This window comes from Oncorhynchus masou, chromosome 5 (genome assembly GCF_036934945.1).
Source record: "Oncorhynchus masou masou isolate Uvic2021 chromosome 5, UVic_Omas_1.1, whole genome shotgun sequence".
Taxonomy (NCBI): domain Eukaryota; kingdom Metazoa; phylum Chordata; class Actinopteri; order Salmoniformes; family Salmonidae; genus Oncorhynchus; species Oncorhynchus masou.
The window spans coordinates 11,901,194-11,928,065 of record NC_088216.1 but is presented as its reverse complement, the minus strand read 5'-3'; the positions used below and the strand labels follow the sequence as shown (position 1 = coordinate 11,928,065).

The 26,872-nt window shown below is 44.6% G+C and overlaps 1 protein-coding gene across 1 annotated transcript; it reads right to left on the bottom strand.

The window, feature by feature from the left end:
- Nucleotides 1-4,287: 4,287 nt before the first annotated feature.
- On the bottom strand, nt 4,288-24,837 carry LOC135525986 (zinc finger protein 883-like). Its single transcript, XM_064953982.1, has 4 exons — nt 24,400-24,837; nt 24,079-24,232; nt 22,792-23,921; nt 4,288-4,353 (listed from the first exon to the last, which is right to left on the bottom strand). The coding sequence occupies exons 1-4, from the start codon at nt 24,835-24,837 to the stop codon at nt 4,288-4,290; spliced, it is 1,788 nt and encodes a 595-aa protein (XP_064810054.1).
- Nucleotides 24,838-26,872: the final 2,035 nt, after the last annotated feature.

Genomic DNA, 26,872 nt, shown 5'->3' with positions numbered 1-26,872 from the left:
AAAACTAGTTCCAAAATTTGAACATATGCAACATTTTATGTTAAATAGATATGTTTCTGAACGATGCATCATGCTTCACAACAAGTTGATTCAGCTGAAGCCACTGTGTTAGTGCTGGGGCAGAATAAAAGCCTGCACCCCATGTGGATGGGCTGTCCAGAACAGGAGTTACAGGCCCCTTATATACTGTTATTTACTGTCAGACGTCATTAAGCAGTTGAGTAAACTGTCATTATAAAACTGTTATTGTACATATTTGAAGTATTTTAGCAGGGCCTTGGGAGGATCAGATAGTAACTCCTGATCCAATACATGTTAAGGGTGCTTTAAATGACTGTCTGTGCTCGCAAAATAGTTTTATCACCACAGACAGGAGTTTGGCTGAGACACCCCACAGCCAGTTCAAATCTAAATCTGGACATGATATGTCACAAGTTGTGGCATGGATCCACAAAACAACCAGTCTTGGCTCGGTCAATTCAGATTTTATTTCCCAGATCACATATCTCACTGTAAATCTATTATGGTGTCAGCAATGTGAGGACCTCATGGTCGACTAATAAGGTCAACATAATGTGCTGGCCTGTATCAGATCTCTCTGTGGTCCACAGTAAAGGTATGAGGTCTTCACCTTTCAGCATGCAGAGTGAAGTCAATGGAGGGATAAATGTAATATGAATCTAATACATTTACAAGGATAAACAGTTGGATTAAATGGAGAGCTGTTGTGTTTTACAGATCTTTAGACAAACAAGTAGTCAAAAGTATAACCCCCTGCCAGTGACCTTCTCCTAACATGGCCGTGTTCCAAAACTGGGTGTCAGAAATACATGCAGCCTGAAGTCGTTTAGGATTACTGTATGACCCTGCGTCATAGAGATGGTATCAAACTTGCTGAGCTGTTCTTGAAACTCTTTGATCCCATACAGTTCGATGGCAGAGTTACAGGAAGTGTACCTAAGCAACAGATAATTTCCAAGCCCAATATGGCCATGTTCAGAAACAGGTGTGTCAGAAATCGCTGAACTCCCCTTCAGCTGCAGCTGTTGGAACACAAGCGTCTCTGGGGGAGCAGGGGACTCTTTGCCAAGGCTTCTGGAACAGAAAGGACCAGTGACAGTCTAATCCACTAGATGACCCCACCAACGATCACTGCTTAGAAGTTAAACCCTTCACATTCAGTCTCAAAATTGGAAGACTGATTTAAATCATGGGGAAATTGGGAAGTGTTCATGTCTGCCTATGAATGAGTTGAATAGAAGGTGTTGAATAGAAGTTTGTTCAGTTTAACTGCTGCTTTGGTAATAGCTTTGACCTCTATGGCAGCTGTTATATCTGGGATGACTGAAGACCTGATGATAGGAGCCTCTGCTTAATAGTCCTGCAATTTATCCCACTTAAGATTTGGCTCAACTTTAATATCGCAATCATCTCAATAATGTTGTACTCAATTGGTTGGATCGGAACCAGTGTTGTGTTCATTAGGCACAGTGTAGCAAAACATTCCAAAACACATAACACCATACCAGTATTTCAATCATCTTATCCACTCATATTGCTGACAGCGATGTAACTGCCTCAAACCGTTATTACACTCTGAAGTTAATCGCTGAGCAGATGAGCTGGCTAATAAAATGATATATATATCTCTGGAGGCTGCTGAGGGGAGGACGGCTCATAGGAATGGCTGGAACGGAGCCAATGGAATGTCATCAAACACATGGAAACCATGTGTTTGGTGTCTTTGATACCATTCCACTGATTCCGTCCTAGACATTACCATGAGCGAATCCCCAAACAAGGTGCCAACATCAAGTATTCAGACCCCTTGACTTTTCCCCCATTTTCTTAGGTTACAGCCTTATTCTAAAATTACACACAATACCCCATAATGACAAAGCAAAAATACATTGTTGCTAATTTATATAAAAATGTAAAAATACTGAAATATCTCATTTACATAAGTATTCAGACCCTTTACTCAGTACTTTGTTGAAGCACCTTTGGCAGCGATTACAGCCTTGAGTCTTCTTGGGTATGATGCTACAAGCTTGGCACACCTGTATTTGGGGAGTTTCTCCCATTATTCTCTGCAGATCGTCTCAAGCTCTGTCAGGTTGGATGGGGAGCGTCACTGCATAGCTATTTTCAGGTCTCTCCAGCAATGTTCAATCAGGTTTAAGTCCGGACTCTGGCTGGGCCACTCAAGGACATTCCAAGACTTGACCAGAAGCCATTTCTGTGTTGTCTTGGTAGTGTGCTTAGGGTCATTGTCCTGTTGAACCTTCACCCCAATCTGAGGTCCCGAGCGCTCTGGAGCAGGTTTTCATCAAGGATCTCTCTGTACTTTGCCTCGATCCTGACTAGTCCCTGTCGCTGAAAAACATCCCCACAGCATGATGCTGCTATATACTGTGTATATATATATATATATATATATATCATCTTCAAATAATATTTTTGCAGGAATCTCCTTGCGAATGATTTTGCCGAAGATTGTATCTGGGCAACCTGAGCTTTTGCTATCTGAACAAAAATATAAACACAACAATTTCAAAGATTTTACTGAGTTACAGTTAATAGAAGGATATCAGTCAATTGAAATAGATTCATTAGGCCCTATTCTGTGGATTTCACATGACTGGGCAGAGGCTCAGCCATGGGCAGGCCTGGGAGGGCATAGGCCCACCCACTGGGGAGCCAGGCCAAGCCAATCAGAATGTGGTTTTCACTACAAAAGGTATTTTTTTACAGACAGAAATACTCCTCAGCACCCCCTCACCCTCCTCAGATGATCCCGCAGGTGAAGAAGCTGGATGTGAAGGTCCTGGGCTGGCGTGGTTACACATGGTCTACGGTGGTGAGGCCAACTTTCAAAGTCTCTAAATCAATGTTGGAGGCGGCTTATGGTAGAGAAATTAACATTTAATTATCTGGCAGCAGCTCTGTTGGACATTCCTGTAGTCAGCATGTCAGTTGCATGCTCCCTCAAAACTTGAGACATCTGTGGCATTGTTTGGTGTGACTTAACTGCCTATTTTAGAGTGGCCTTTTATTGTCCCCAGCACAAGGTACACCTGTGTAATGACCATGCCATTTAATCACTTCTTGATATGCCACACCTGTCAGGTGGATGGATTACCTTGGCAAAGGAGAAATGCTCACTAACAGGGATGTAAATACATTTGTGCATAACATTTGAGAGAAACAAGCTTTTTTTGTGTGCATATGGACCATTTCTGGCATCTTTTATTCCAGCATATTTTTGTTCAGTATATCAATATATAAAATATATATCTCAATATAAAACTGAACAATAATAGATACCTTTACATTACAGTTTTTATATATTTCTAAAAGACAACTCTAGCGACTTTTAGAGACACAGAGAAATTGGTTGACATGTAAATGAAGCAAGTTCTTCGTTCCAGTCAGGCATTTCACATTCTTCAATGTCGATCATTATCTCTTCTGTTTTCAAACATCTGCATTCAAATAGTAGTTTAAATGTTCTTTGTGTCTCATATGTTGCAGCTACTGTCTGTCAGGTAGAACAGGAAATCATGTTGTCTCTATTCAATACATTTCTATCAGCAATGTTCAGAACATTCAGATAGAAATGTATTGTGAAGAACTGATATGGCTGTCTGTCAGATAGAACAAGGAATTATGACAGCTCTATTTAATACATTTCTATCAGCAATGTTCAGAACATTTCACCTCACTGAATACACCCTGTTTGTTCAGGGTCAGTCTCCACCCTGCACATCAGTACAAGAAGCCCCATAGGGGGGAGCTGCTGGATGCACTAGTTGAGCAGGGTGACCATCTGGAAGGATCCCATCAAGGCCTTTACATTTCTTGGACTGTGGTCTCGTCTTCACTACAGCCAAGGTTTATTGTTTGATATATCTGCCAACGCAGCCTAATTCTGGCACCGATGCCACTGTTAATAGACAAGATATTTACTTGCGTGTTTGTGGGTGGAGAGAATTTCAGCACCATGCAGACTAAGAGTTTATGACGTTCAAGTTCTTTTAATGTGCAAAGATCTTGCAAGATATATGACCTGTGTGTTAGTTGGCTTTGCCTCAGGCCTAAGGAAGGATTGTATTAGGATGTTTTCTATAGAACTGACTGGTCAAGGATTGCTGCTGCCAACATGGCACATCAGTCAGAATGCAATGAGGGGACGGAGATTAAAGAAGGAATCCAGTTTTAGGGTATTTAATACACAGTGGAACAGGAACACAGAATTCATAGGGGAGTGTTTGGAACGGATGTTGATTAAGGTTTAGGAGTTGGAGGTTGAAAGGCCGGTAGGAAGGTTAGGTTGTGGAAGGATGTGGTGGTCTGGAAGAGAAACAAGAGGGAAACATAGTAGGAAAACAACATAAAAGGTGGCTCAAGGTGACCAGGTAGAGAGAATGGACTGAACAGTAACGTGCCCCGTATACAGCAACACAGGTGACCAGGTAGAGAGAATGGACTGAACAGTAACGTGCCCAGTAAACAGCTACACAGGTGACCAGGTAGAGAGAATGGACTGAACAGTAACGTGCCCAGTAAACAGCTACACAGGTGACCAGGTAGAGAGAATGGACTGAACAGTAAAGTGCCCAGTATACAGCTACACAGGTGACCAGGTAGAGAGAATGGACTGAACAGTAAAGTGCCCAGCATACATACACAGGTGACCAAGAGAGAATGGACTGAACAGTAAAGTGCCCAGTATACAGCTACACAGGTGACCAGGTAGAGAGAATGGACTGAACAGTAAAGTGCCCAGTATACAGCTACACAGGTGACCAGGTAGAGAGAATGGACTGAACAGTAAAGTGCCCAGTATACAGCTACACAGGTGACCAGGTAGAGAGAATGGACAGAATCATCCTTGAGATGCCCAGTATAAGCTACACAGGTGACCATCTGTTTTAAGAATGGACTTAACATTGGACAGTTGCCCAGTAAACAGCTACACAGCCCTTTTCTACTGCCTTAAAATTCAATATAAAAATGTTCTTATCATCCAAATTTCTAAAGTGAAGGAACAAATTATAGACACATTCTGTTATTTTGTTATACTGACCCCAAACACTTCTTATTCTGTTATACTGACCCCAAACACTTCTTATTCTGTTATACTGACCCCAAACACTTCTTATTCTGTTATACTGACCCCAAACACTTCTTATTCTGTTATACTGACCCCAAACACTTCTTATTCTGTTATTCTGACCCCAAACACTTCTTATTCTGTTATACTGACCCCAAACACTTCTTATTCTGTTATACTGACCCCAAACACTTCTTATTCTGTTATTCTGTTATACTGACCCCAAACACTTCTCATTCTGCTATACTGACCCCAAACACTACTTATTCTGTTATACTGACCCCAAACACTTCTTATTCTGTTATACTGACCCCAAACACTTCTTATTCTGTTATTCTGACCCCAAACACTTCTTATTCTGTTATACTGACCCCAAACACTTCTTATTCTGTTATTCTGACCCCAAACACTTCTTATTCTGTTATACTGACCCCAAACACTTCTTATTCTGTTATACTGACCCCAAACACTTCTTATTCTGTTATACTGACCCCAAACACTTCTTATTCTGTTATACTGACCCCAAACACTTCTTATTCTGCTATACTGACCCCAAACACTTCTTATTCTGTTATACTGACCCCAAACACTTCTTATTCTGCTATACTGACCCCAAACACTTCTTATTCTGTTATACTGACCCCAAACACTTCTTATTCTGTTATACTGACCCCAAACACTTCTTATTCTGTTATACTGACCCCAAACACTTCTCATTCTGTTATTCTGTTATACTGACCCCAAACACTTCTTATTCTGCTATACTGACCCCAAACACTTCTTATTCTGCTATACTGACCCCAAACACTTCTTATTCTGTTATACTGACCCCAAACACTTCTTATTCTGTTATTCTGTACTATAGAACCCTCTTCCCTTTGCTACTATAGAACCCTCTTCCCTTTGCTACTACAGAACCCTCTTCCCTTTGCTACTACAGAACCCTCTTCCCTTTGCTACTATAGAACCCTCTTCCCTTTGCTACTATAGAACCCTCTTCCCTTTGCTACTATAGAACCCTCTTCCCTTTGCTACTATAGAAACCTCTTCCCTTTGCTACTATGAACCCTCTTTATTTGCTACTATAGAACCCTCTTCCCTTTGGAGATAGAACCATCTTCCCTTTGCTACGATATTCTGAACCCTCTTCCCTTTGCTACTATAGAACCATCTTCCCTTTGCTACTATAGAACCCTCTTCCCTTTGCTACTATAGAACCCTCTTCCCTTTGCTACTATAGAACCCTCTTCCCTTTGCTACTATAGAACCCTCTTCCCTTTGCTACTACAGAACCCTCTTCCCTTTGCTACTATAGAACCCTCTTCCCTTTGCTACTATAGAACCCTCTTCCCTTTGCTACTATACAACCTCTTACCTTTGCTACTATACAACCTCTTCCCTTTGCTACTATAGAACCCTCTTCCCTTTGCTACTATAGAACCCTCTTCCCTTTGCTACTACAGAACCCTCTTCCCTTTGCTACTACAGAACCCTCTTCCCTTTGCTACTATAGAACCCTCTTCCCTTTGCTACTATAGAACCCTCTTCCCTTTGCTACTATAGAACCCTCTTCCCTTTGCTACTATAGAACCCTCTTCCCTTTGCTACTATAGAACCCTCTTCCCTTTGCTACTACAGAACCCTCTTCCCTTTGCTACTATAGAACCCTCTTCCCTTTGCTACTATAGAACCCTCTTCCCTTTGCTACTATACAACCTCTTACCTTTGCTACTATACAACCTCTTCCCTTTGCTACTATAGAACCCTCTTCCCTTTGCTACGATAGAACCATCTTCCCTTTGCTACGATAGAACCCTCTTCCCTTTGCTACTATAGAACCCTCTTCCCTTTGGAGAACCATCTTCCCTTTGTACAGAACCATCTTCCCTTTGCTCAAGAACCCTCTTCCCTTTGCTACTATAGAACCCTCTTCCCTTTGCTACGATAGAACCCTCTTCCCTTTGCTACTATAGAACCCTCTTCCCTTTGCTACGATAGAACCCTCTTCCCTTTGCTACTATACAACCTCTTCCCTTTGCTACTATAGAACCTTTTTGGAGACAAAAAAAGAGCAGCCAATTTACCAATTAAACTGTTCAAATTACCCATTAAACTGTTTAAATTACCCATTAAACTGTTGAAATTACCCATTAAACTGTTCAAATTACCCATTCAACTGTTTAAATTCCCCATTCAACTGTTTAAATGACCCATTCAACTGTTTAAATGTCCCATTAAACTGTTCAAATGACCCATTAAACTGTTCAAATGACCCATTAAACTGTTTAAATGACCCATTCAACTGTTTAAATGACCCATTAAACTGTTCAAATGACCCATTAAACTGTTTAAATTCCCCATTAAACTGTTTAAATTCCCCATTAAACTGTTTAAATTGCCCATTAAACTGTTTAAATTACTGATTAAACTGTTTAAAATTACCCATTAAACTGTTTAACGTTTTGAAGAAGAGGTCTGTCAACAGAGCCACTGATTAAAATTAAAAGGAAAGACTTTGCACGTCACAAAATCAACTTGAGGTTTTTTTCTCTCCATTTTGACACCTTGATCTTGCAAAGTAATACATTAATCTACGGAGGGTTTCAAGTGCGTGTTCATGTGTGGCTTTTGGAGCTCAAAACATAAACCGCAGACAAGGACGTTAGTTTCTCAGATGTACAGGAAGCTCATTAGAGGAGCGGCCAAATGCTGAATGAAGAGGATTAAAACACTTGAACTCCGTCACAAATGAACTGAAGGGATAGATTATCAGGGGCTTTAGAGGTGACAGTTCCTTATACATTTTCCCATCATATACAGTGCCTTGTAAGTAATCAGACCCCTTGACTTTCTCAACATTTTTGTTAAATTAAAGCCTTATTAAAAAAATATGTAATCCCTCAGCAATCTACACACAATACCCCATAATGACAAAGCAAAAAATAGGTTTTATTTTATTTTTGCAAATGTATATAAAAAAAAAATGTTTTACATAAGTATTCAGACTCTTCGCTATGAGACTCGAAATTGAGCTCAGGTGCATCCTGTTCCCATTGATCATCCTTGAGATGTTTCAACAACTTGATTGGAGTCCATCTGTTTTAAATTCAATTGATTTGACATGATTTGGAAAGGCACACACATGTCTATATAAGGTCCCACAGTTGACAGTGCATGTCAGAGCAAAAACCAAGCCAGGGAGGTGACCGAGAACCCGATGGTCACTCTGACAGAGTTCCTCTGTGGAGATAGGAGAGCCTTCCAGAAGGACAACTATCTCTGCAGCACTCCACCAATCAGGCCTTTATTGTAGAGTGGCCAGACGGAAGCCACTCCTTAGTAAAATGAACATGACAGCCCGCTTGGAGTTTGCCAAAAGGCACCTAAAGACTCTTAGACCATGAGAAACAAGATTCTCGGGTCTGATGAAACCAAGATTAAACTCTTTTGGCCTGAATGCAAAGCATCACGTCTGGAGGAAACCTGGCACCATCCCTACGGTGAAGCATTATGTTAGGGACTGGGAGACTAGTCAGGATCAAGGTGTGACATCTGGAGGAAACCTGGCACCATCCCTACGGTGAAACATTATGTTAGGGACTGGGAGACCAGTCAGGATCAAGGTGTGACGTCTGGAGGAAACCTGGCACCATCCCTACGGTGAAGCATTATGTTAGGGACTGGGAGACTAGTCAGGATCAAGGCAAAGATGAACGGAGCTGGGTTTTCTTTTGAACTCCATCAAATCAATGCTTTAAATTGTTTGTAATCTCAGGTTCCTGCAGCAAATTCGGAATGTGCTCTTCTAATGGCAAATTTATATATACATTTAAATGACCTTTCAGTGTTTCCGATTGCCACAGCTCCTCCAGTACACCTTTAGAATCAACATTTTCCACCACGCTAAGACAATTCTCACACATGTACTGAGTTTCCCTGTACTGGATCATGTCATCAAAAGACTTGTCAAATAAATATTTTGAGGCACTAATGGAATTCAATGCTTAAATTTGAGAGCTAAAAGCCAAACGTTCATCTTGCTCTTTAGTCTCTCAGTCATCTGGGACCAGATCATCTTTTGAGTTGTATTGGAGACCATCTGCCTCAGAACCAAGATCTGAATGGGATACAAAGGCCATCCACACGGGTTGGTCTGGCACAGACGTCCACCCGGGAACACTTTATCCAGCGCTGAGAGGCGCCTGTAATAAAACACGACACCGGCTCAGTTTCCCAGATGCCAGGATGAGGAGACAAGGAGGCATTGTTCTAAACTGGCTACCCAAGTCAGTGCGCGATGGGACAAGGAGGCATTGTTCTAAACTGGCTACCCAAGTCAGTGCACGATGGGACAAGGAGGGATTGTTCTAAACTGGCTACCCAAGTCAGTGCGCTATGGGACAAGGACAAGGAGGCATTGTTCTAAACTGACTACCCAAGTCAGTGCACGATGGGACAAGGACAAGGAGGCATTGTTCTAAACTGGCTACCCAAGTCAGTGCGCGATGGGACAAGGAGGCATTGTTCTAAACTGGCTACCCAAGTCAGTGCACAATGGGACAAGGACAAGGAAGGATTGTTCTAAACTGGCTACCCAAGTCAGTGCGCGATGGGACAAGGAGGCATTGTTCTAAACTGGCTACTCAAGTCAGTGCACGATGGGACAAGGACAAGGAGGGATTGTTCTAAACTGGCTACCCAAGTCAGTGACAAGGAGGCATTGTTCTAAATGGGACAAGGAGGCATTGTTCTAAACTGGCTACCCAAGTCAGTGCGCTATGGGACAAGGAGGCATTGTTCTAAACTGGCTACCCAAGTCAGTGCGCGATGGGACAAGGAGGCATTGTTCTAAACTGACTACCCAAGTCAGTGCGCGATGGGACAAGGAGGCATTGTTCTAAACTGACTACCCAAGTCAGTGCACGATGGGACAAGGACAAGGAGGGATTGTTCTAAACTGGCTACCCAAGTCAGTGCACGATGGGACAAGGAGGATTGTTCTAAACTGGCTACCCAAGTCAGTGCACGATGGGACAAGGGAGGCATTGTTCTAAACTGGCTACCCAAGTCAGATGGGACAAGGAGGGATTGTTCTAAACTGGGACAAGGACAAGGAGGCATTGTTCTAAACTGACTACCCAAGTCAGTGCGCGATGGGACAAGGACAAGGAGGGATTGTTCTAAACTGGCTACCCAAGTCGCGATGGGACAAGGACAAGGAGGCATTGTTCTAAACTGGACAAAGTGCACGATGGGACAAGGACAAGGAGGCATTGTTCTAAACTGGCTACCCAAGTCAGTGCACGATGGGACAAGGACAAGGAGGCATTGTTCTAAACTGGCTACCCAAGTCAGTGCACGATGGGACAAGGACAAGGAGGATTGTTCTAAACTGGCTACCCAAGTCAGTGCACGATGGGACAAGGACAAGGAGGCATTGTTCTAAACTGGCTACCCAAGTCAGTGCACGATGGGACAAGGACAAGGAGGGATTGTTCTAAACTGGCTACCCAAGTCAGTGCGCGATGGGACAAGGAGGCATTGTTCTAAACTGGCTACCCAAGTCAGTGCGCGATGGGACAAGGACAAGGAGGGATTGTTCTAAACTGGCTACCCAAGTCAGTGCGCGATGGGACAAGGAGGATTGTTCTAAACTGGCTACCCAAGTCAGTGCACGATGGGACAAGGACAAGGAGGGATTGTTCTAAACTGGCTACCCTACGATGGGACAAGGAATTGTTCTAAACTGGCTACCCAAGTCACGATGGGACAAGGACAAGGAGGGATTGTTCTAAACTGGCTACCCAAGTCAGTGCACGATGGGACAAGGACAAGGAGGGATTGTTCTAAACTGGCTACCCAAGTCAGTGCACGATGGGACAAGGACAAGGAGGCATTGTTCTAAACTGGCTACCCAAGTCAGTGCACGATGGGACAAGGACAAGGAGGGATTGTTCTAAACTGGCTACCCAAGTCAGTGCACGATGGGACAAGGACAAGGAGGGATTGTTCTAAACTGGCTACCCAAGTCAGTGCGCGATGGGACAAGGACAAGGAGGGATTGTTCTAAACTGGCTACCCAAGTCAGTGCGCTATGGGACAAGGACAAGGAGGATTGTTCTAAACTGGCTACCCAAGTCAGTGCGCGATGGGACAAGGAGGGATTGTTCTAAACTGGCTACCCAAGCGATGGGACAGTGTTCTAAATGGGCGCGATGGGACAAGGAGGAGGCATTGTTCTAAACTGGCTACCCAAGTCAGTGCGATGGATGGGACAAGGAGGCATTGTTCTAAACTGGCTACCCAAGTCAGTGCCGATGGGGGACAAGGAGGGATTGTTCTAAAGCACTACCCAAGTCAGACGATGGGACAAGGAGGATTGTTCTAAACTGGCTACCCAAGTCAGTGCAGCCATGGGACAAGGACAAGGAGGGATTGTTCTAAACTGGCTACCCAAGTCAAGTGGGACAAGGACAGGAGGCATTGTTCTAAACTGACTACCCAAGTCAGTGCGATGGGACAAGGAGGATTGGGACAAGGACAAGGAGGCATTGTTCTAAACTGACTACCCAAGTCAGTGCACGATGGGACAAGGAGGCATTGTTCTAAACTGGCTACCCAAGTCAGTGCGCGATGGGACAAGGAGGGATTGTTCTAAACTGGCTACCCAAAGTGCACGATGGGACAAGGAGGGATTGTTCTAAACTGGCTACCCAAGTCAGTGCACGATGGGACAAGGAGGGATTGTTCTAAACTGGCTACCCAAGTCAGTGCGCTATGGGACAAGGAGGATGTTCTAAGCAGAAACCCAAGTCAGTGCTGCTGTCAAGGACAAGGAGGGATTGTTCTAAACTGGAGTCTACACCAAGTCTCTTCAATTCAAACCACGGGTTTATGGGACAAGGACAAGGAGGCATTGTTCTAAACTGGCTACCCAAGTCAGTGCGCTATGGGACAAGGAGGCATTGTTCTAAACTGGCTACCCAAGTCAGTGGGACAAGTTACAAGGAGGCATTGTTCTAAACTGGCTACCCAAGTCAGTGCACGATGGGACAAGGAGGGATTGTTCTAAACTGGCTACCCAAGTCAGTGCACGATGGGACAAGGACAAGGAGGCATTGTTCTAAACTGCTACCCAAGTCAGGGTGGCCAAGTCAGTGGTTATGGGACAAGGAGGGATTGTTCTAAACTGGCTACCCAAGTCAGTGTTAGAGCTCAGGGTGGGACAAGGACAAGGAGGCATTGTTCTAAACTGGCTACCCAAGTCAGTGCACGATGGGACAACTGGTTACAGTCAGGAGGCATTGTTCTAAACTGCACTATGGGACAAGGAGGGATTGCTACTGATGGACTACCCAAGTCCGAGTGGGACAAGGGATTGTCAGTGGTTGCATTGGCTACCCAAGTGGTTAGAGGACAAGGTGGCCTATTGTTCTAAATGGGTCACAATGGGACAAGGAGGCATTGTTCTAAACTGGCTACCCAAGTCAGTGCACGATGGGACAAGGACAAGGAGGCATTGTTCTAAACTGGCTACCCAAGTCAGGGTGGCCTAGTGGTTAGAGGCTGGCTGGCCAAGTCAGTGCGATGGGACAAGGAGGACACAGGGTGGAGTTGTTCTAAAGGACAAGCCTAGAGGGGTGGCCTAGTGGTTAGAGGAATTGTTCTAAACTGGCTACCCAAGTCAGTGCACTATGGGACAAGGAGGGAACCATTGTTCTAAACTGGTTACAGGGGGCCAAGTCAGGGTGGCCTAGTGGTTAGAGGCAGGGTGGACACAGCCTGAGATCGATCCGGGTCTGTAGTGACGCTCTAGCACTGGGGTACAGTGCCTTAGACCGCAGGCCACTCAGGTGCAGGGTGGCCTTAGGCCCCCAAAGTTAACTTGGTTGAAAACACCTTTGACAGCCATAAAAGTTGTGAATAATTTTGAATAAGATTCCACCAACCTTAACTCAACATTGGTTGATTAATTAATTAATCTTATGCTACACAAAGATAAATAGCATTTTTCTACACTAATCCAATCTATTAGTATTTAGACTTATTACACCCTTTACTGAAATGGTTGCTCCAGTTTAGAGGGTTTCAGTAGACATGAAATGAGAGCTCTTTGCCCACGACACCAGTGGTGTGTTTGGCTTGGAAATAAGGATGCTTAAGCAGAAAACAACAGACCTGCTGTCAAATATGGTGGTAAATCTGGGATGTCTGCACTGATGGACTGCCCTCTTCAATTCAAACCACGGGTTTATAAGGGGCGGCAGGGTGGCCTAGTGGTTAGAGGCAGGGTGGCCTAGTGGTTAGGAGGGTGGCTAGTGGTTAGAGGCAGGGTGGCCTAGTGGTTAGAGGCAGGGTGGCCTAGTGGTTAGAGGCAGGGTGGCCTAGTGGTTAGAGGAAGGGTGGCCTAGTGGTTAGAGGCAGGGTGGCCTAGTGGTTAGAGGAAGGGTGGCCTAGTGGTTAGAGGCAGGGTGGCCTAGTGGTTAGAGGCAGGGTGGCCTAGTGGTTAGAGGCAGGGTGGCCTAGTGGTTAGAGGCAGGGTGGCCTAGTGGTTAGAGGCAGGGTGGCCTAGTGGTTAGAGGCAGGGTGGCCTAGTGGTTAGAGGCAGGGTAGCCTAGTGGTTAGAGGCAGGGTGGCCTAGTGGTTAGAGGAAGGGTGGCCTAGTGGTTAGAGGCAGGGTGGCCTAGTGGTTAGAGGCAGGGTAGCCTAGTGGTTAGAGGCAGGGTGGCCTAGTGGTTAGAGGCAGGGTGGCCTAGTGGTTAGAGGCAGGGTGGCCTAGTGGTTAGAGGAAGGGTGGCCTAGTGGTTAGAGGAAGGGTGGCCTAGTGGTTAGAGGAAGGGTGGCCTAGTGGTTAGAGGCAGGGTGGCCTAGTGGTTAGAGGCAGGGTGGCCTAGTGGTTAGAGGCAGGGTGGCCTAGTGGTTAGAGGCAGGGTGGCCTAGTGGTTAGAGGCAGGGTGGCCTAGTGGTTAGAGGCAGGGTGGCCTAGTGGTTAGAGGCAGGGTGGCCTAGTGGTTAGAGGCAGGGTGGCCTAGTGGTTAGAGGCAGGGTGGCCTAGTGGTTAGAGGCAGGGTGGCCTAGTGGTTAGAGGCAGGGTGGCCTAGTGGTTAGAGGCAGGGTGGCCTAGTGGTTAGAGGCAGGGTGGCCTAGTGGTTAGAGGCAGGGTGGCCTAGTGGTTAGAGGCAGGGTAGCCTAGTGGTTAGAGCGTTGGACTAGTAACCGGAAGGTTGCAAGTTCAAACTCCCGAGCTGACAAGGTACAAATCTGTCGTTCTGCCCCTTAAACAGGCAGTTAACCCATTGTTCCTCGGCCGTCATTGAAAATAAGAATTTGTTCTTAACTGACTTGCCTAATTAAATAAAGGTAAAATGAAATAAAAAAATAATGGGGGTCAAGTCCTGAGGAGTAAGTTTCACAAATCCCCATCTGCTCAACAAGCAATAACAAGTCGAGACCCGTTTAGGGAAAAAAGTATCTTAATGTATTCGGTAATGTTATACTTATCCAGATTTACCAGAGGGTTCAAATTGCATTGAGTTAGAGGCTAGATCACTTTGTCAGCAGAGCGGAGGCTTCATACAGAGCCGAGGCTTCACAGTTTTATGAGAAGGCTATAAATAGAATCCACAGTGGCGGGAGAGGTTGGAATGAAGGTCCAACAGTCAGCCAACACCGACTAGATACATGGTGTCAGAAGGCAGTCATGGAGCAGTGAGCAGTTACCTACTCTGTCAGATTACTTTAGTTGCAGGTTTTGTGAAATCTGAGGTTCTGAAACACAATGGCCACCCTTCATGCTGACTACATTGGAGAAGCATGCCAGATCTCAGAAACGCCTGGGTCTGCATATCAGCTAACCACATCATATGATATAGCAATTTGACGTGGCATGCAACCATTGGTTGACGCATTGCAACCAATAAGATACTCTGGAATCCTAATCCTCTATAAAGGTTTTCCCCCCAGGGAGTGCGAGGGCAAGTTGATCAGACACATTCATCCCACTCTGATGTCATTAGGGGTTCAAGAAGCGAAGCGGCAAGAAACCTTGTTGTTTTTGTTTCCGTTGGTTATTTCAATGTTGTGATTTTCATAGTTTCAGATGTCGTGTTCATCAAGTAAGTAGGAAGAGGGAAGTGGATTATGAACAGGTTCTGAAGGAGGAAACATTAACTACTGGAGAAAGGAAGGCTATCTAGAAAGTCAGTCTGTGTGCCACATTATTGTATTAGAGAAGCTATTAGGGTGATTCCTGAAGAGACTAGAGCAACAAAAAAAACGTAATGCGTTACCATTAGTGTATTGAAAGGAGTAGAGAGCGTGAGACGCAGTGGCAACACCAATACTTTCTCACGGAGGGTGGCTTGGTTGTTGGGTCGTGGTGCTTGCAATAATTCAATAATATATTATTAGACAAGCAGTAGCAAGTCCATACCCGTTTAGGAAAAAAGCATTTCATGTATTCGGTAATGTTACACTTATCCACATTTACCAGAGGGTTCAAATTGCAATGAGTTAGATGCCAGATATCTTTGTCAGCATAGGTCTACCAAACACATAGGCTTCACAGTTTTATGAGAAGGCTATAAATAGAATCCACAGTGGCGGGAGAGGTTGGAATGAAGGCCCAACAGTCAGTCAACACAGACTAGACACATGGTGTCAGAAGGCAGTCATGGAGCAGTGAGCATTTACCTACTCTGTCAGATTACTTTAGTTGCAGGTTTTGTGAAATCTGTGGTTCTGAAACACAATGGCCACCCTCCATGCTGACTACATTGAAGACGCATGCCAGATCTCACAATGCCTGGATTGATGTTCATTAACAGACCAGTTAACTACATCATATGGTATTGCAATATGACGTGGCACTTAACCATTCATTGATGCAATGCAACCATTAAGAGACTCTGGAGTCATGATCCTATGTGACCTAAAGAGAAAGGTCCTGCCCCAGGGCCTTGGAGTGTGAGGGCAAGTTGATCAGACACATTGGTTCCACACTGATGTCACTTCAATGTTGTGAATTTAAACAGACTTAGTGTTCAACAAGTAAGTAGGAAGAGAGAAGTGGATTATGAACAGGTTCTGAAGGAGGAAACATTAACTACTGGAAGAAGGAAGGTTAGCTAGAGAATCATAGACTGTTTGCCACATTAGTGGAGCTATTAGAAAGCTATTGGGGTGATTCCTCACCAAGCTTGATCAACAAAATACAGATTCAAAAATAAAAATAATGATTTACATTTAAACATTAGAAGGGTCCTTTGGAGGAAGCGTTTTTGACATATTTGACAATGTTCAAGCATAATTGAGGAAAACCATATTAAAGTTGGATAATTTGTGACATTTAACGGCCCTGTTATGAGGTTCTATGTAACGGCCCTGTTATGAGGTTCTCTGTAACGGCCCTGTTATGAGGTTCTCTGTAACGGCCCTGTTATGAGGTTCTCTGTAACGGCCCTGTTATGAGGTTCTCTGTAATGGCCCTGTTATGAGGTTCTATGTAACGGCCCTGTTATGAGGTTCTATGTAACGGCCCTGTTATGAGGTTCTATGTAACGGCCCTGTTATGAGGTTCTATGTAACGGCCCTGTTATGAGGTTCGGCCCTGTTATGAGGTTCTATGTAACGTGACAAGAGGCACGGAGTGTGTTGACCTTCATTCAGATTGATTTGCAAATTCAAGTTGATCCTAATTGTTGTCACATTGGCTTAGTTGTGACAGTTAATTAATTTAACATTTATCGATACCAACTCAGGAAGCCCGGTGGCCACCAGCTTCTTAATGTTTTGCTACACTGTGCCTAATGAACACAACCCTGGAGGTCAAGACTATTACCAAAGCTGCAGTTAAACTGGACAACCTTCTATTCAACTCCTTCTATTCAACACCTTCTGTTCAACACCTTCTGTTCAACACCTTCTGTTCAACACCTTCTGTTCAACTCCTTCTGTTCAACTCCTCCTATTCTGTTCAACTCCTATTCTCTATTCAACTCAACACCTTCTGTTCAACACCTTCACCGGCAGACAAGAACACTTCCCATTTCCCCCATGATTTAAATCAGTCTTCCAATTGTGCGACTGGATGTGAAGGGTTTAACTTCTAAACAGTGATTGTTGGTGGGGTCATCTAGTGGATTAGACTGTCACTTGTCCTTTCTGTTCCAGAAGCCTTGGCAAAGAGTCCCCTGCTCCCCCAGAGACGCTTGTGTTCCAACAGCTGCAGCTGAAGGGGAGTTCAGCGATTTCTGACACACCTGTTTCTGAACATGGCCATATTGGGCTTGGAAATTATCTGTTGCTTAGGTACACTTCCTGTAACTCTGCCATCGACTGTATTGGGATCAAATGTTAGTTTCATGAACAGCTCAGCAGGTTTGATACCATCTCTATGACAGAGGGTCATACAGTAATCCTAAACGACTTCAGGCTGTATGTATTTCTGACATCCAGTTTAGGATCACAGCCATGTTAGGAGAAGGTCACTGACAGGAAGTAATACCTAGACTTGTTAGTCTAAAGATCTGAAAAACACAACAGCTCCCCATTTGATCCAAGTGTTTCTCCTTGTAAATGTATTAGATTCATATTACATTTATCCCTCCATTGACTTCACACTGCATGCTGAAAGGTGAAGACCTCATACCTTTACTGTGGACCACAGAGATCTGATACAGGCCAGCACATTATGTTGACCTTATTAGTCGACCACGAGGTCCTCACATTGCTGACACCTTGATACCTTTATTTAACGAGGCAAGTCAGTTTAAGAACCAATTCTTATTTTCAATGACGGCCTAGGAACAGTGGGTTAACTGCCTTGTTCAGGGGCAGAACCACAGATTTATACCTTGTCAGCTCTGGGGATTCGATCCAGCAACCTTTCAGTTACTGTCCCTACACTCTAACCACTAGGCTACCTGCCGTCCCTACACTCTAACCGCTAGGCTACCGGCCGTCCCTACACTCTAACCGCTAGGCTACCGGCCGTCCCTACACTCTAACCGCTAGGCTACCGGCCGTCCCTACACTCTAACCACTAGGCTACCGGCCGTCCCTACACTCTAACCACTAGGCTACCTCTAACCACTAGGCTACCTGCCGTCCCTACACTCTAACCACTAGGCTACCCTGCCGTCCCTACACTCTAACCGCTAGGCTACCTGCCGTCCCTACACTCCCTACACTCTAACCGCTACCGTCCCTAACCGTCCCTACACTCTAACCGCTAGGCTACCTGCCGTCCCTACACTCTAACCCTAGGCTACCCGTCCCTACCCTAACCGCTAGGCTACTCCCTACACTCTAACCGCTAGGCTACCTGCCGTCCCTACACTCTAACCGCTAGGCCTACCTGCCGTCCCTACACTCTAACCTAACCACTAGGCTACCTGCCGTCCCTACCTCTAACCGCTACACTCTAACCACTAGGCTACCTGCCGTCCCTACACTCTAACCACTAGGCTACCTGCCGTCCCTACACTCTAACCACTAGGCTACTAGGCTACCTGCCGTCCCTACACTCTAACCCTACACTCTAACCGCTAGGCTACCTGCCGTCCCTACACTCTAACCACTAGGCTACCGCCGTCCCTACACTCTAACCACTAGGCTACCTGCCGTCCCTACACTCTAACCGCTAGGCTACCTGCCGTCCCTACACTCTAACCACTAGGCTACCTGCATCCGATACAGGCCAGCACATTATTTTCACCTTATTAGTCTAAACTCTAACCATGAGGTCCTCACATTGCTGACACCATAATAGATTTACAGCAAGATATGTGATCTGGGAAATAAGATCTGAATTGACCGAGCCAAGACTGGTTGTTTTGTGGATCCATGCCACAGCATGTGACATTTCACTCCCAGATTTAGATTTGAACTGGCTGTGGGGTGTCTCAGCCAAACTCCTGTCTGTGGTGATAAAACTATTTTGTGAGCACAGACAGTCATTTAAAGCACCCTTAACATGTATTGGATCAGGAGTTACTATCTGATCCTCCCAAGGCCCTGCTAAAATACTTCAAATATGTACAATAACAGTTTTCTAATGACAGTTTACGCAACTACTTAATGACATCTCACAGCTAATAAGGGGGCATGCAACTCCTGTTCTGGACAGCCCATCCACATGGGTTGCAGGCTCTTGTTCCATCCCAGCACTAACACGGAGGCTTCAGCTGAATCACCTTGTTGTGAAGGGTCATGCCAATGAGGGGATTCGATTATTCTGGCCTTGGTTGCACCGAGCTATGTCCCGTCACGTGACCAAGTGAAGCAGGTGAGGGAAGCGCACCTTGCTGAAATTGAACAGCAATTTGTGGCGCTTAGTCATATTGTCAACAGCGCAGCATGATGCTATGGCCTGTCACATGAACGAGTGAAGCAAAAACCATCAAGAGCTATGATGAAACTGCCCCCTCATGAGGACCGCCACAGGAAAGGAAGACCCAGAGTTACCTCTGCTGCAGAGGATAAGTTCATTACAGTTAACTGTCTCTCACGAGGACCGCCACAGGAAACAAAGACCCAGAGTTACCTCTGCTGCAGAGGACACGTTTATTAGAGTTAACTGCACCTCAGATTGCAACCCAAATAAATGCTTCACAGAGTTCAAGTAACAGACACATCTCAACATCAACTGTTCAGAGGTGACTGCGTCAATCAGGCCTTCATGGTCGAATTGCTGCAAAGAAACCACTACTAAAGGACACCAATAAGAAGAAGAGACTTGCTTGGGCCATGAAGTAATGGACATTAGACCGGTGGACATCTGGCTTTCAGTCTGATGAGGCCAAAGTTGAGATTTTTGGTTCCAACCGCCGTTTCTTTGTAAGACTCAGAGTAGGTGAAAGGATGATCTCTCCATGTGTTGTTCCCACCATGAAGCATGGAGGAGGAGGTGTGATGGTGCTTCACTGGTGACACTGTCAGTGATTTATTTAGAATTCAAGGCACACTTAACCAGCATGGCTGCCACAGCATCCTGCAGCGATACGCCATCCCATCTGGTTTGGGCTCAGTGGGACTGTTACAATGACCTTATTACATTATTGCTCAAATACAAATTATAATTCATTGCAGCACCTTGTTACTGACAAAATTAATAGTATTACTGTAAAAACTTTTGTTACAGTAATAGTACTACTGTAAAATGTTAGTGATAGTACTACTGTAAAATGTTATGTTACAGTAATATTACTAATGTAAAATGTTAGTGATAGTACTACTGTAAAATGTTATGTTACTAATGTGTTAAACCCAGACACGAGTGAATTGACATCAATTTGCACAAATCAAATGTAGTACTCGAGTCCACGACTCAGACTTGACTCAGACTCAAGTCACGATTTTCACGACTCGTGACTCAACCAGTGGTGACAGTTGTCAGAAGTCAACATAATTCAACATACTAGCTACAGCAGCAAATGTTAACATATATTTAGCCTTACAAATGTACAACGCTAATGAAAACAAGCTTTTAAATTTTTAACACTACCAAGGGACTCGTGACTCGAGTATAAAGGACTCACACTAGAACACGAGGGACTCTACTCGGAATCTAGGTTTAGGGGCTTGACTACATCTACATATGACTCAGATACAAAGTATAACTCATCATATTACCTCGTTATGGACTAGCGTAATACTATTACTGTAAAACCCCGTGTTACTGTGTTTCCCAACACTGGTGCAATAACATCAATATGCAAATCAAACATTCCACAAGAGGAGAGCGATTGACTTGAGATATATATATATTTTTTTAGCCTTTATTTAACAGTGGGTTAACTGGCCTAGGAACGGTGGGTTAACTGCCTGTTCAGGGGCAGAACGACAGATTTGTACCTTGTCAGCTCGGGGGTTTGAACTTGCAACCTTCCGGTTACTAGTCCAACGCTCTAACCACTAGGCTACCCTGCCTCTGACCACTAGGCTACCCTGCCTCTGACCACTAGGCTACCCTGCCTCTGACCACTAGGCTACCCTGTCGCCCCAAATCCATAATATCCATTTTGTTCAGAGGAGTTGTCATTTATGCAGATAGAAACTAAATGCATTTCTGGAAGAAAATACACTTGAATTAAAACGTGATGTCATAATTCATACTCTTTAGTACATTTTCATATGAGAATATTACAAATGGACTTCAGGTCTTGCAGGATAATTATGCAGAGCCTGGGGTCAAGTGTTAACACACCCAGACAGTCACATGTACTCTTTTCCCCACCGGAGACCGGAGTTCAATCCCCCTCCCCCTCCCCCTCTGTTAACCAAGTGCTAAAAGGTAAAACACACAGTGTGGAGAACAAGTATTTGACACACTGATTTTAACTTTCAAAGCAGTAGAGGTCTGTAATTTTTATCATTGGTACACTTCAACTGTGAGAAAATCTAAAACAAAAATCCAGAAAATCAGTGTGAGAATTTGCATTTTGTTGCATGACATAAGTACTTGATCACCTACCAACCAGTAGGAATTCCGGCTCTTACAGACCTGTTAGTTTTTCTTTAAGAAGCCCTCCTGTTCTCCACTCATTACCTGTATTAACTGCAATTGTTTGAACTCGTGACCTGTATAAAAGACACCTGTCCACACACTCAATCAAACAGACTCCAACCTCTCCACAATGGCCAAGACCAGAGAGTTGTGTAAGGACATTAGGGATAAAATTGTAGACCTGCACAAGGCTGGGATGGGCTACAGGACAATAGGCAAGCAGCTTGGTGAGAAGGCAACAACTGTTGGCGCAATTATTAGAAAATGGAAGAAGTTCAAGATGACGGTCAATCACCCTCGGTTTTCATGAGAAAGGTGAGGGATCAGCCCAGAACTACACGGCAGGACCTGGTCAATGACCTGAAGAGAGCTATCAAAGAAAACCAAGTAACATACTATGCCGTCATGGATTAAAATCCTGCAGCGCACGCAGGATGTCCATCTTTGTAAGTAGGAAAACCTGCAAAATCGGCAGTGCATCAAATACTTGCAATAAAATGCAAATTAATTACTTAAAAATCACACAGTGATTTTCTGATTTTCTTTTGTTTTAGTTCTCAGTGCATCAAATACTTGTTCTCCCACTGTACATGTAAAAAAAAACCATGGGGGCTACAGGACAATAGGCAAGCAGCTTGGTCCAACTGTTGGCGCAATTATTAGAAAATGGAAGAAGTTCAAGATGACGGTCAATCACCCTCGGTCTGGGGCTCCATGCAAGATTCCACCTCGTGGGGCATCAATGATCATGAGAAAGGTGAGGGATCAGCCCAGAACTACACGGCAGGACCTGGTCAATGACCTGAAGAGAGCTGGGAACACAGTCTCAAAGAAAACCATTAGTAACATACTATGCCGTCATGGATTAAAATCCTGCAGCGCACGCAGGTCCCCCTGCTCAAGCCAGCGCATGTCCAGGCCCGTCTGAAGTTTGCCAATGTCTGGATGATCCAGAGGAGGAATGGGAGAAGGTCATGTGGTCTGTGACAAAATGATAGTTTTTTGGTCTAAACTCCACTTGCCATGTTTGGAGGAAGAAGAAAAAAATCCCAAAGGTTTAACAGAATAATTACAAAAACAGTCAGTCAATATTAGTTAGATATGAAAACCTGCAAAATAGTGCATCAAATACTTGTTCTCCCCACTGTACGTTTAACAGAATAATTACAAAAACAGTCAGTCTTGGCAGCTCCATTATAAGGTCAGTGTTGGGCACTGCACTGTGAATTACTTCTTGATGTTCTTTCAGCATTTCTTTCCATTTAAAACAATTCCCGCACTGATCACAGCTGTACGGCTTCTCTCCCGTGTGTATTCTCTGGTGTTGCTTTAGATTTCCTTTCTCGCTGAAGGTCTTCCCACATTGGGAGCAGTGGAAAGGATTCTCCCCTGTGTGTCCTCTCTGATGTTGCTTTAGGACATTTAACCGACTGAAGCTTTTTCCACATTGAGAGCAGTGGTATGGCTTCTCTCCACTATGTATTCTCTGATGTCTCTTTAAGTCTCCTGCCTGACCGAAGCTCTTACCACATTGGGAGCAGTGGTGGGGCTTCTCTCCTGAGTGTATTCTCTGATGACTCTTAAGGCTTCCTTCCAATTTAAAACTCTTCCCACAATGATCACAGCTGAATGGTTTCTCTTCTGTGTGAGTTATTTGGTGCCTCTTCAGATATGATGACAGACTGAAATTCTTCCCACACTGGGAGCAGTGAAAAGGTTTCTCTCTTGTGTGAGTTTGTTGGTGTTTCGTTAAATTTGATAACTGATTAAAACTCTTCCCACATTGGGAGCAGTGGAAATGCTTCTCCTCTGTATGTATTTTCTGGTGTCTCTTCAAATGTATTGACCAACCAAAAGTCTTCCCACACAAGGAGCAGTGGAAAGGCTTCTCCCCTGTGTGTATTCTCTGGTGAGCCTTTACGGTGTCTACACGATGGAACCTCTTCCTACACTGAAAGCCGTGGTACGACTTCTTTCCTGTGTGAATGAGCTGGTGCCTCTTCAAAGTGCTTGGGGTCTGAAATCTCTCCGCACATTGACCACACGGGTAAGGCTTCTTTCTTTTGTGAATCTGATGGGGAGATTTGGGGTGAGTTGGACAAATAAAACAGTCTCTGCAGTCTGTGCAGGGTCTTGGCCTACACGTGTGCCTTCTCAACTCCTCTGGATCATAGAAACTAGTGAAGCAGTCCATGCAGTGGTGATGTTTCTGTCTTGAGTTCCTCCGTCTGTGTTGTTTATGGTTTCCTGATGCTGTGGAACTGGGCTCACTGTCTGAACCTGGGTTGGAGATCTCTCCTGTGGGAACATGAACAGATATGGGGATAGAATTAGAAAGGTAACATTGAAATGGGATTTAAAAGACGTTTGATACAAGCAGAAGCAATACAATAGTTCTGGAATCCCCTGTGGCTGCCAAGGCACCAACCTCTCCGTACTCCACACCTGAACTTACCTGGGTCAGTGATACTATCTACTTCCTCCTCTTGGTCTGGAACAGACACTTCCCTGTTCTCCTCTTCTTCATTGACTGCTCTCTCCTCCTCCACCTCCACTTTGGCTGCTCTCTCCTCCTCCATCTCCTCTGTGACGGCTCTCTCCTCCTCCACCTTGACTGCTCTCTCCTCCTCCATCTCCTCTTGACTGCTCTCTCCTCCTCTGTGATGACTCTCTCCTCCTCCTCCTCCTCCACTTTGACTGCTCTCTCCTCCTCCACCTCCACTGCTCTCTCCTCCTCCACCTCCACCTCCACTTTAACTGCTCTCTCCTCCTCCACCTCCACTTTGACTGCTCTCTCCTCCTCCGCCTCCACTTTGACTGCTGTCTCCTCCTCCACTTTGACTGCTCTCTCCTCCTCCATCTCCTCTGTGACGGCTCTCTCCTCCTCCACTTTGACTGCTCTCTCCTCCTCCACTTTGACTGCTCTCTCCTCCTCCACTTTGACTGCTCTCTCCTCCTCCACTTTGACTGCTCTCTCCTCCTCCACCTCCTCTTTAACTGCTCTCTCCTCCTCCATCTCCTCTGTGACTGCTCTCTCCTCCTCCATCTCCTCTGTGACTGCTCTCTCCTCCTCCATCTCCTCTGTGACTGCTCTCTCCTCCTCCACTTTAACTGCTCTCTCCTCCTCCACCTCCACTTTGACTGCTCTCTCCTCCTCCGCCTCCACTTTGACTGCTGTCTCCTCCTCCACTTTGACTGCTCTCTCCTCCTCCATCTCCACGGCTCTCTCCTCCACTTTGACTGCTCTCTCCTCCTCCACTTTGACTGCTCTCTCCTCCTCCACCTCCTCTTTAACTGCTCTCTCCTCCTCCACTTTGACTGCTCTCTCCTCCTCCATCTCCTCTGTGACGGCTGTCTCCTCCGTCACTTTGACTGCTCTCTCCTCCAGGGACTCTGTGGAATTTGGTTCAGACATGGAAGGCTAGAGATGGATCCAAAAGAGGAAGCACAACAAGTGAAAGGTGAGTTTCACTAAATAATAAAGGAATAGACAATGCTAAATATTCCATGCGCTAGGAATCCCTGCTAATAAAATGGAACTAGCTTGCTCACGTTGCTATGGCGATGGCAACGACAGCTAACGTCAGCAATGTGGAGGAATTATTTGGGTTATCTTTAGCTTACTGACCAGCCCTTAAATCATGAATCTCAGTTCCAGTACAGTACACAGAAGAGTTAATGGACAAAGGTATCTTCTGTAATTCATTCACAGATAGAGATCACAGCTACAGTACAAATCATTCCAAGCAAACCTTTTGAAGCACTTATTCAGTCTTCCACAAAAAAAAAGTTTTTCCAAATAATTTATTTCATTTTCGAGCTTTATCAAAAAATAACTTTGATATCACAGGTAGAGTGAGGCTGCAGTAGCCTACTGAAGTTGTTCTTTAGCAAATGTTAAATGGTGAAATCACAATTTGTTTAGTCATGACATACAAAACACACACAAAGTAGTTATGTTACAGGGAACTTTGATGATCCTGTGTCAAAAAATGGCTTGTAAACTTGTTTTAATGTGTGTCACTAGTAGATGATGAATTCAGTGTGATCACCATCGCAGACCAAAAGATGCCCATATTATGCCCTCTTAAAGATGTTGCCTCTGATCTGAGGACACACACACGCTAGAGCCAGCTATACCCTTCCTGTGACAAATGTATTAGAAATAAACTGACATCACATTTACATAAGTATTCAGACCCATTACTCAGTACTTTGGTGAAGCACCTTTGGCAGCGATTACAGCCTCAAGTCTTCTTGGGGTATGACGCTAGAAGCTTGGCACACCTGTATTTGGGGAGTTTCTTCCATTATTTTCTGCAGGTCCTCTCAAGCTCTGTCAGGTTGGATGGGGAGCGACGCTGCACAGATATTTTCAGGTCTCTCCAGAGATGTTTGATCGGGTTCAAGTCCGGGCTCTGGCTGGGCCACTCAAGGACATTCAGAGACTTGTCCATTGGACTAGTAACCGAAAGGTTACAAGATCAAATCCCCGAGCCAACAAGGTAAAAATCTGTCGTTCTGCCCCTGAACAAGGCAGTTAACCCACTATTCCCAGGCTTTTATTGGAAATATGAATTTGTTCATAACTGACTTGCCTAGTTAAATTTTAAAATGCTGCAGAATTTTATTTGGTACCCTTCCCCAGATCTGTGCCTTGCCACAATCTGGTCTCCTTCGACCTCACGGCGTTATTTTTGCTCTGACATGCACTGTCAACTGTGGGACCTTACATAGGCAGGTGTGTGCCTTTCCAAATCATGTCCAATCAATTGAATTGACCTCAGTTGGACTCCAATTAAGTTGTAGAAACATCTCAAGGATGACCAATGGTAACAGGATGCATCTGAGCTCAATGTCGAGTCTCAAAGCAAAAGGGTCTGAATACTTATGTAAATAAGCCATTTCTGTTTTATATTTGTAATAAATGTGCACCAAATAAATATACCTGTTTTCACTTTGTCATTATGGGGTATTGTGTGTAGATAGAGGAAAAAATATATTGAGTCCATTTTAGAAATAAGGCTGTAACGTAACAAAATGTGGGAAAAGTCAAGGGGTCTGAATACTTTCTGAATGCACTGTATTACTGTACATCAGTGGTTCCCAAACGTTTTATAGTCCACTACCCCTTCAAACATTCAACCTTCAGCTGCATACCCCCTCTAGCATCAGGGTCAGTGCACTGTCAAATGTTGTTTTTTTGCCATCATTGTAAGCCTGCCACACACACACACTATATGATACAT

Bases quoted from the DNA above. Each gene is read 5' to 3' on its own strand.
- LOC135525986 (XM_064953982.1), bottom strand. From the start codon at position 24,837: ATGGAGGAGGAGAGAGCAGTCAAAGTGGAGGAGGAGACAGCAGTCAAA. The intron at 23,922-24,078 runs GTAAGTTCAGGT...ATGTTCCCACAG, and splicing joins AGATAGTATCACTGACCCAG to GAGAGATCTCCAACCCAGGT. The intron at 4,354-22,791 runs GTAATTATTCTG...TTTCTCTTCCAG, and splicing joins TGCCAAGACTGACTGTTTTT to ACCACCACATCCTTCCACAA.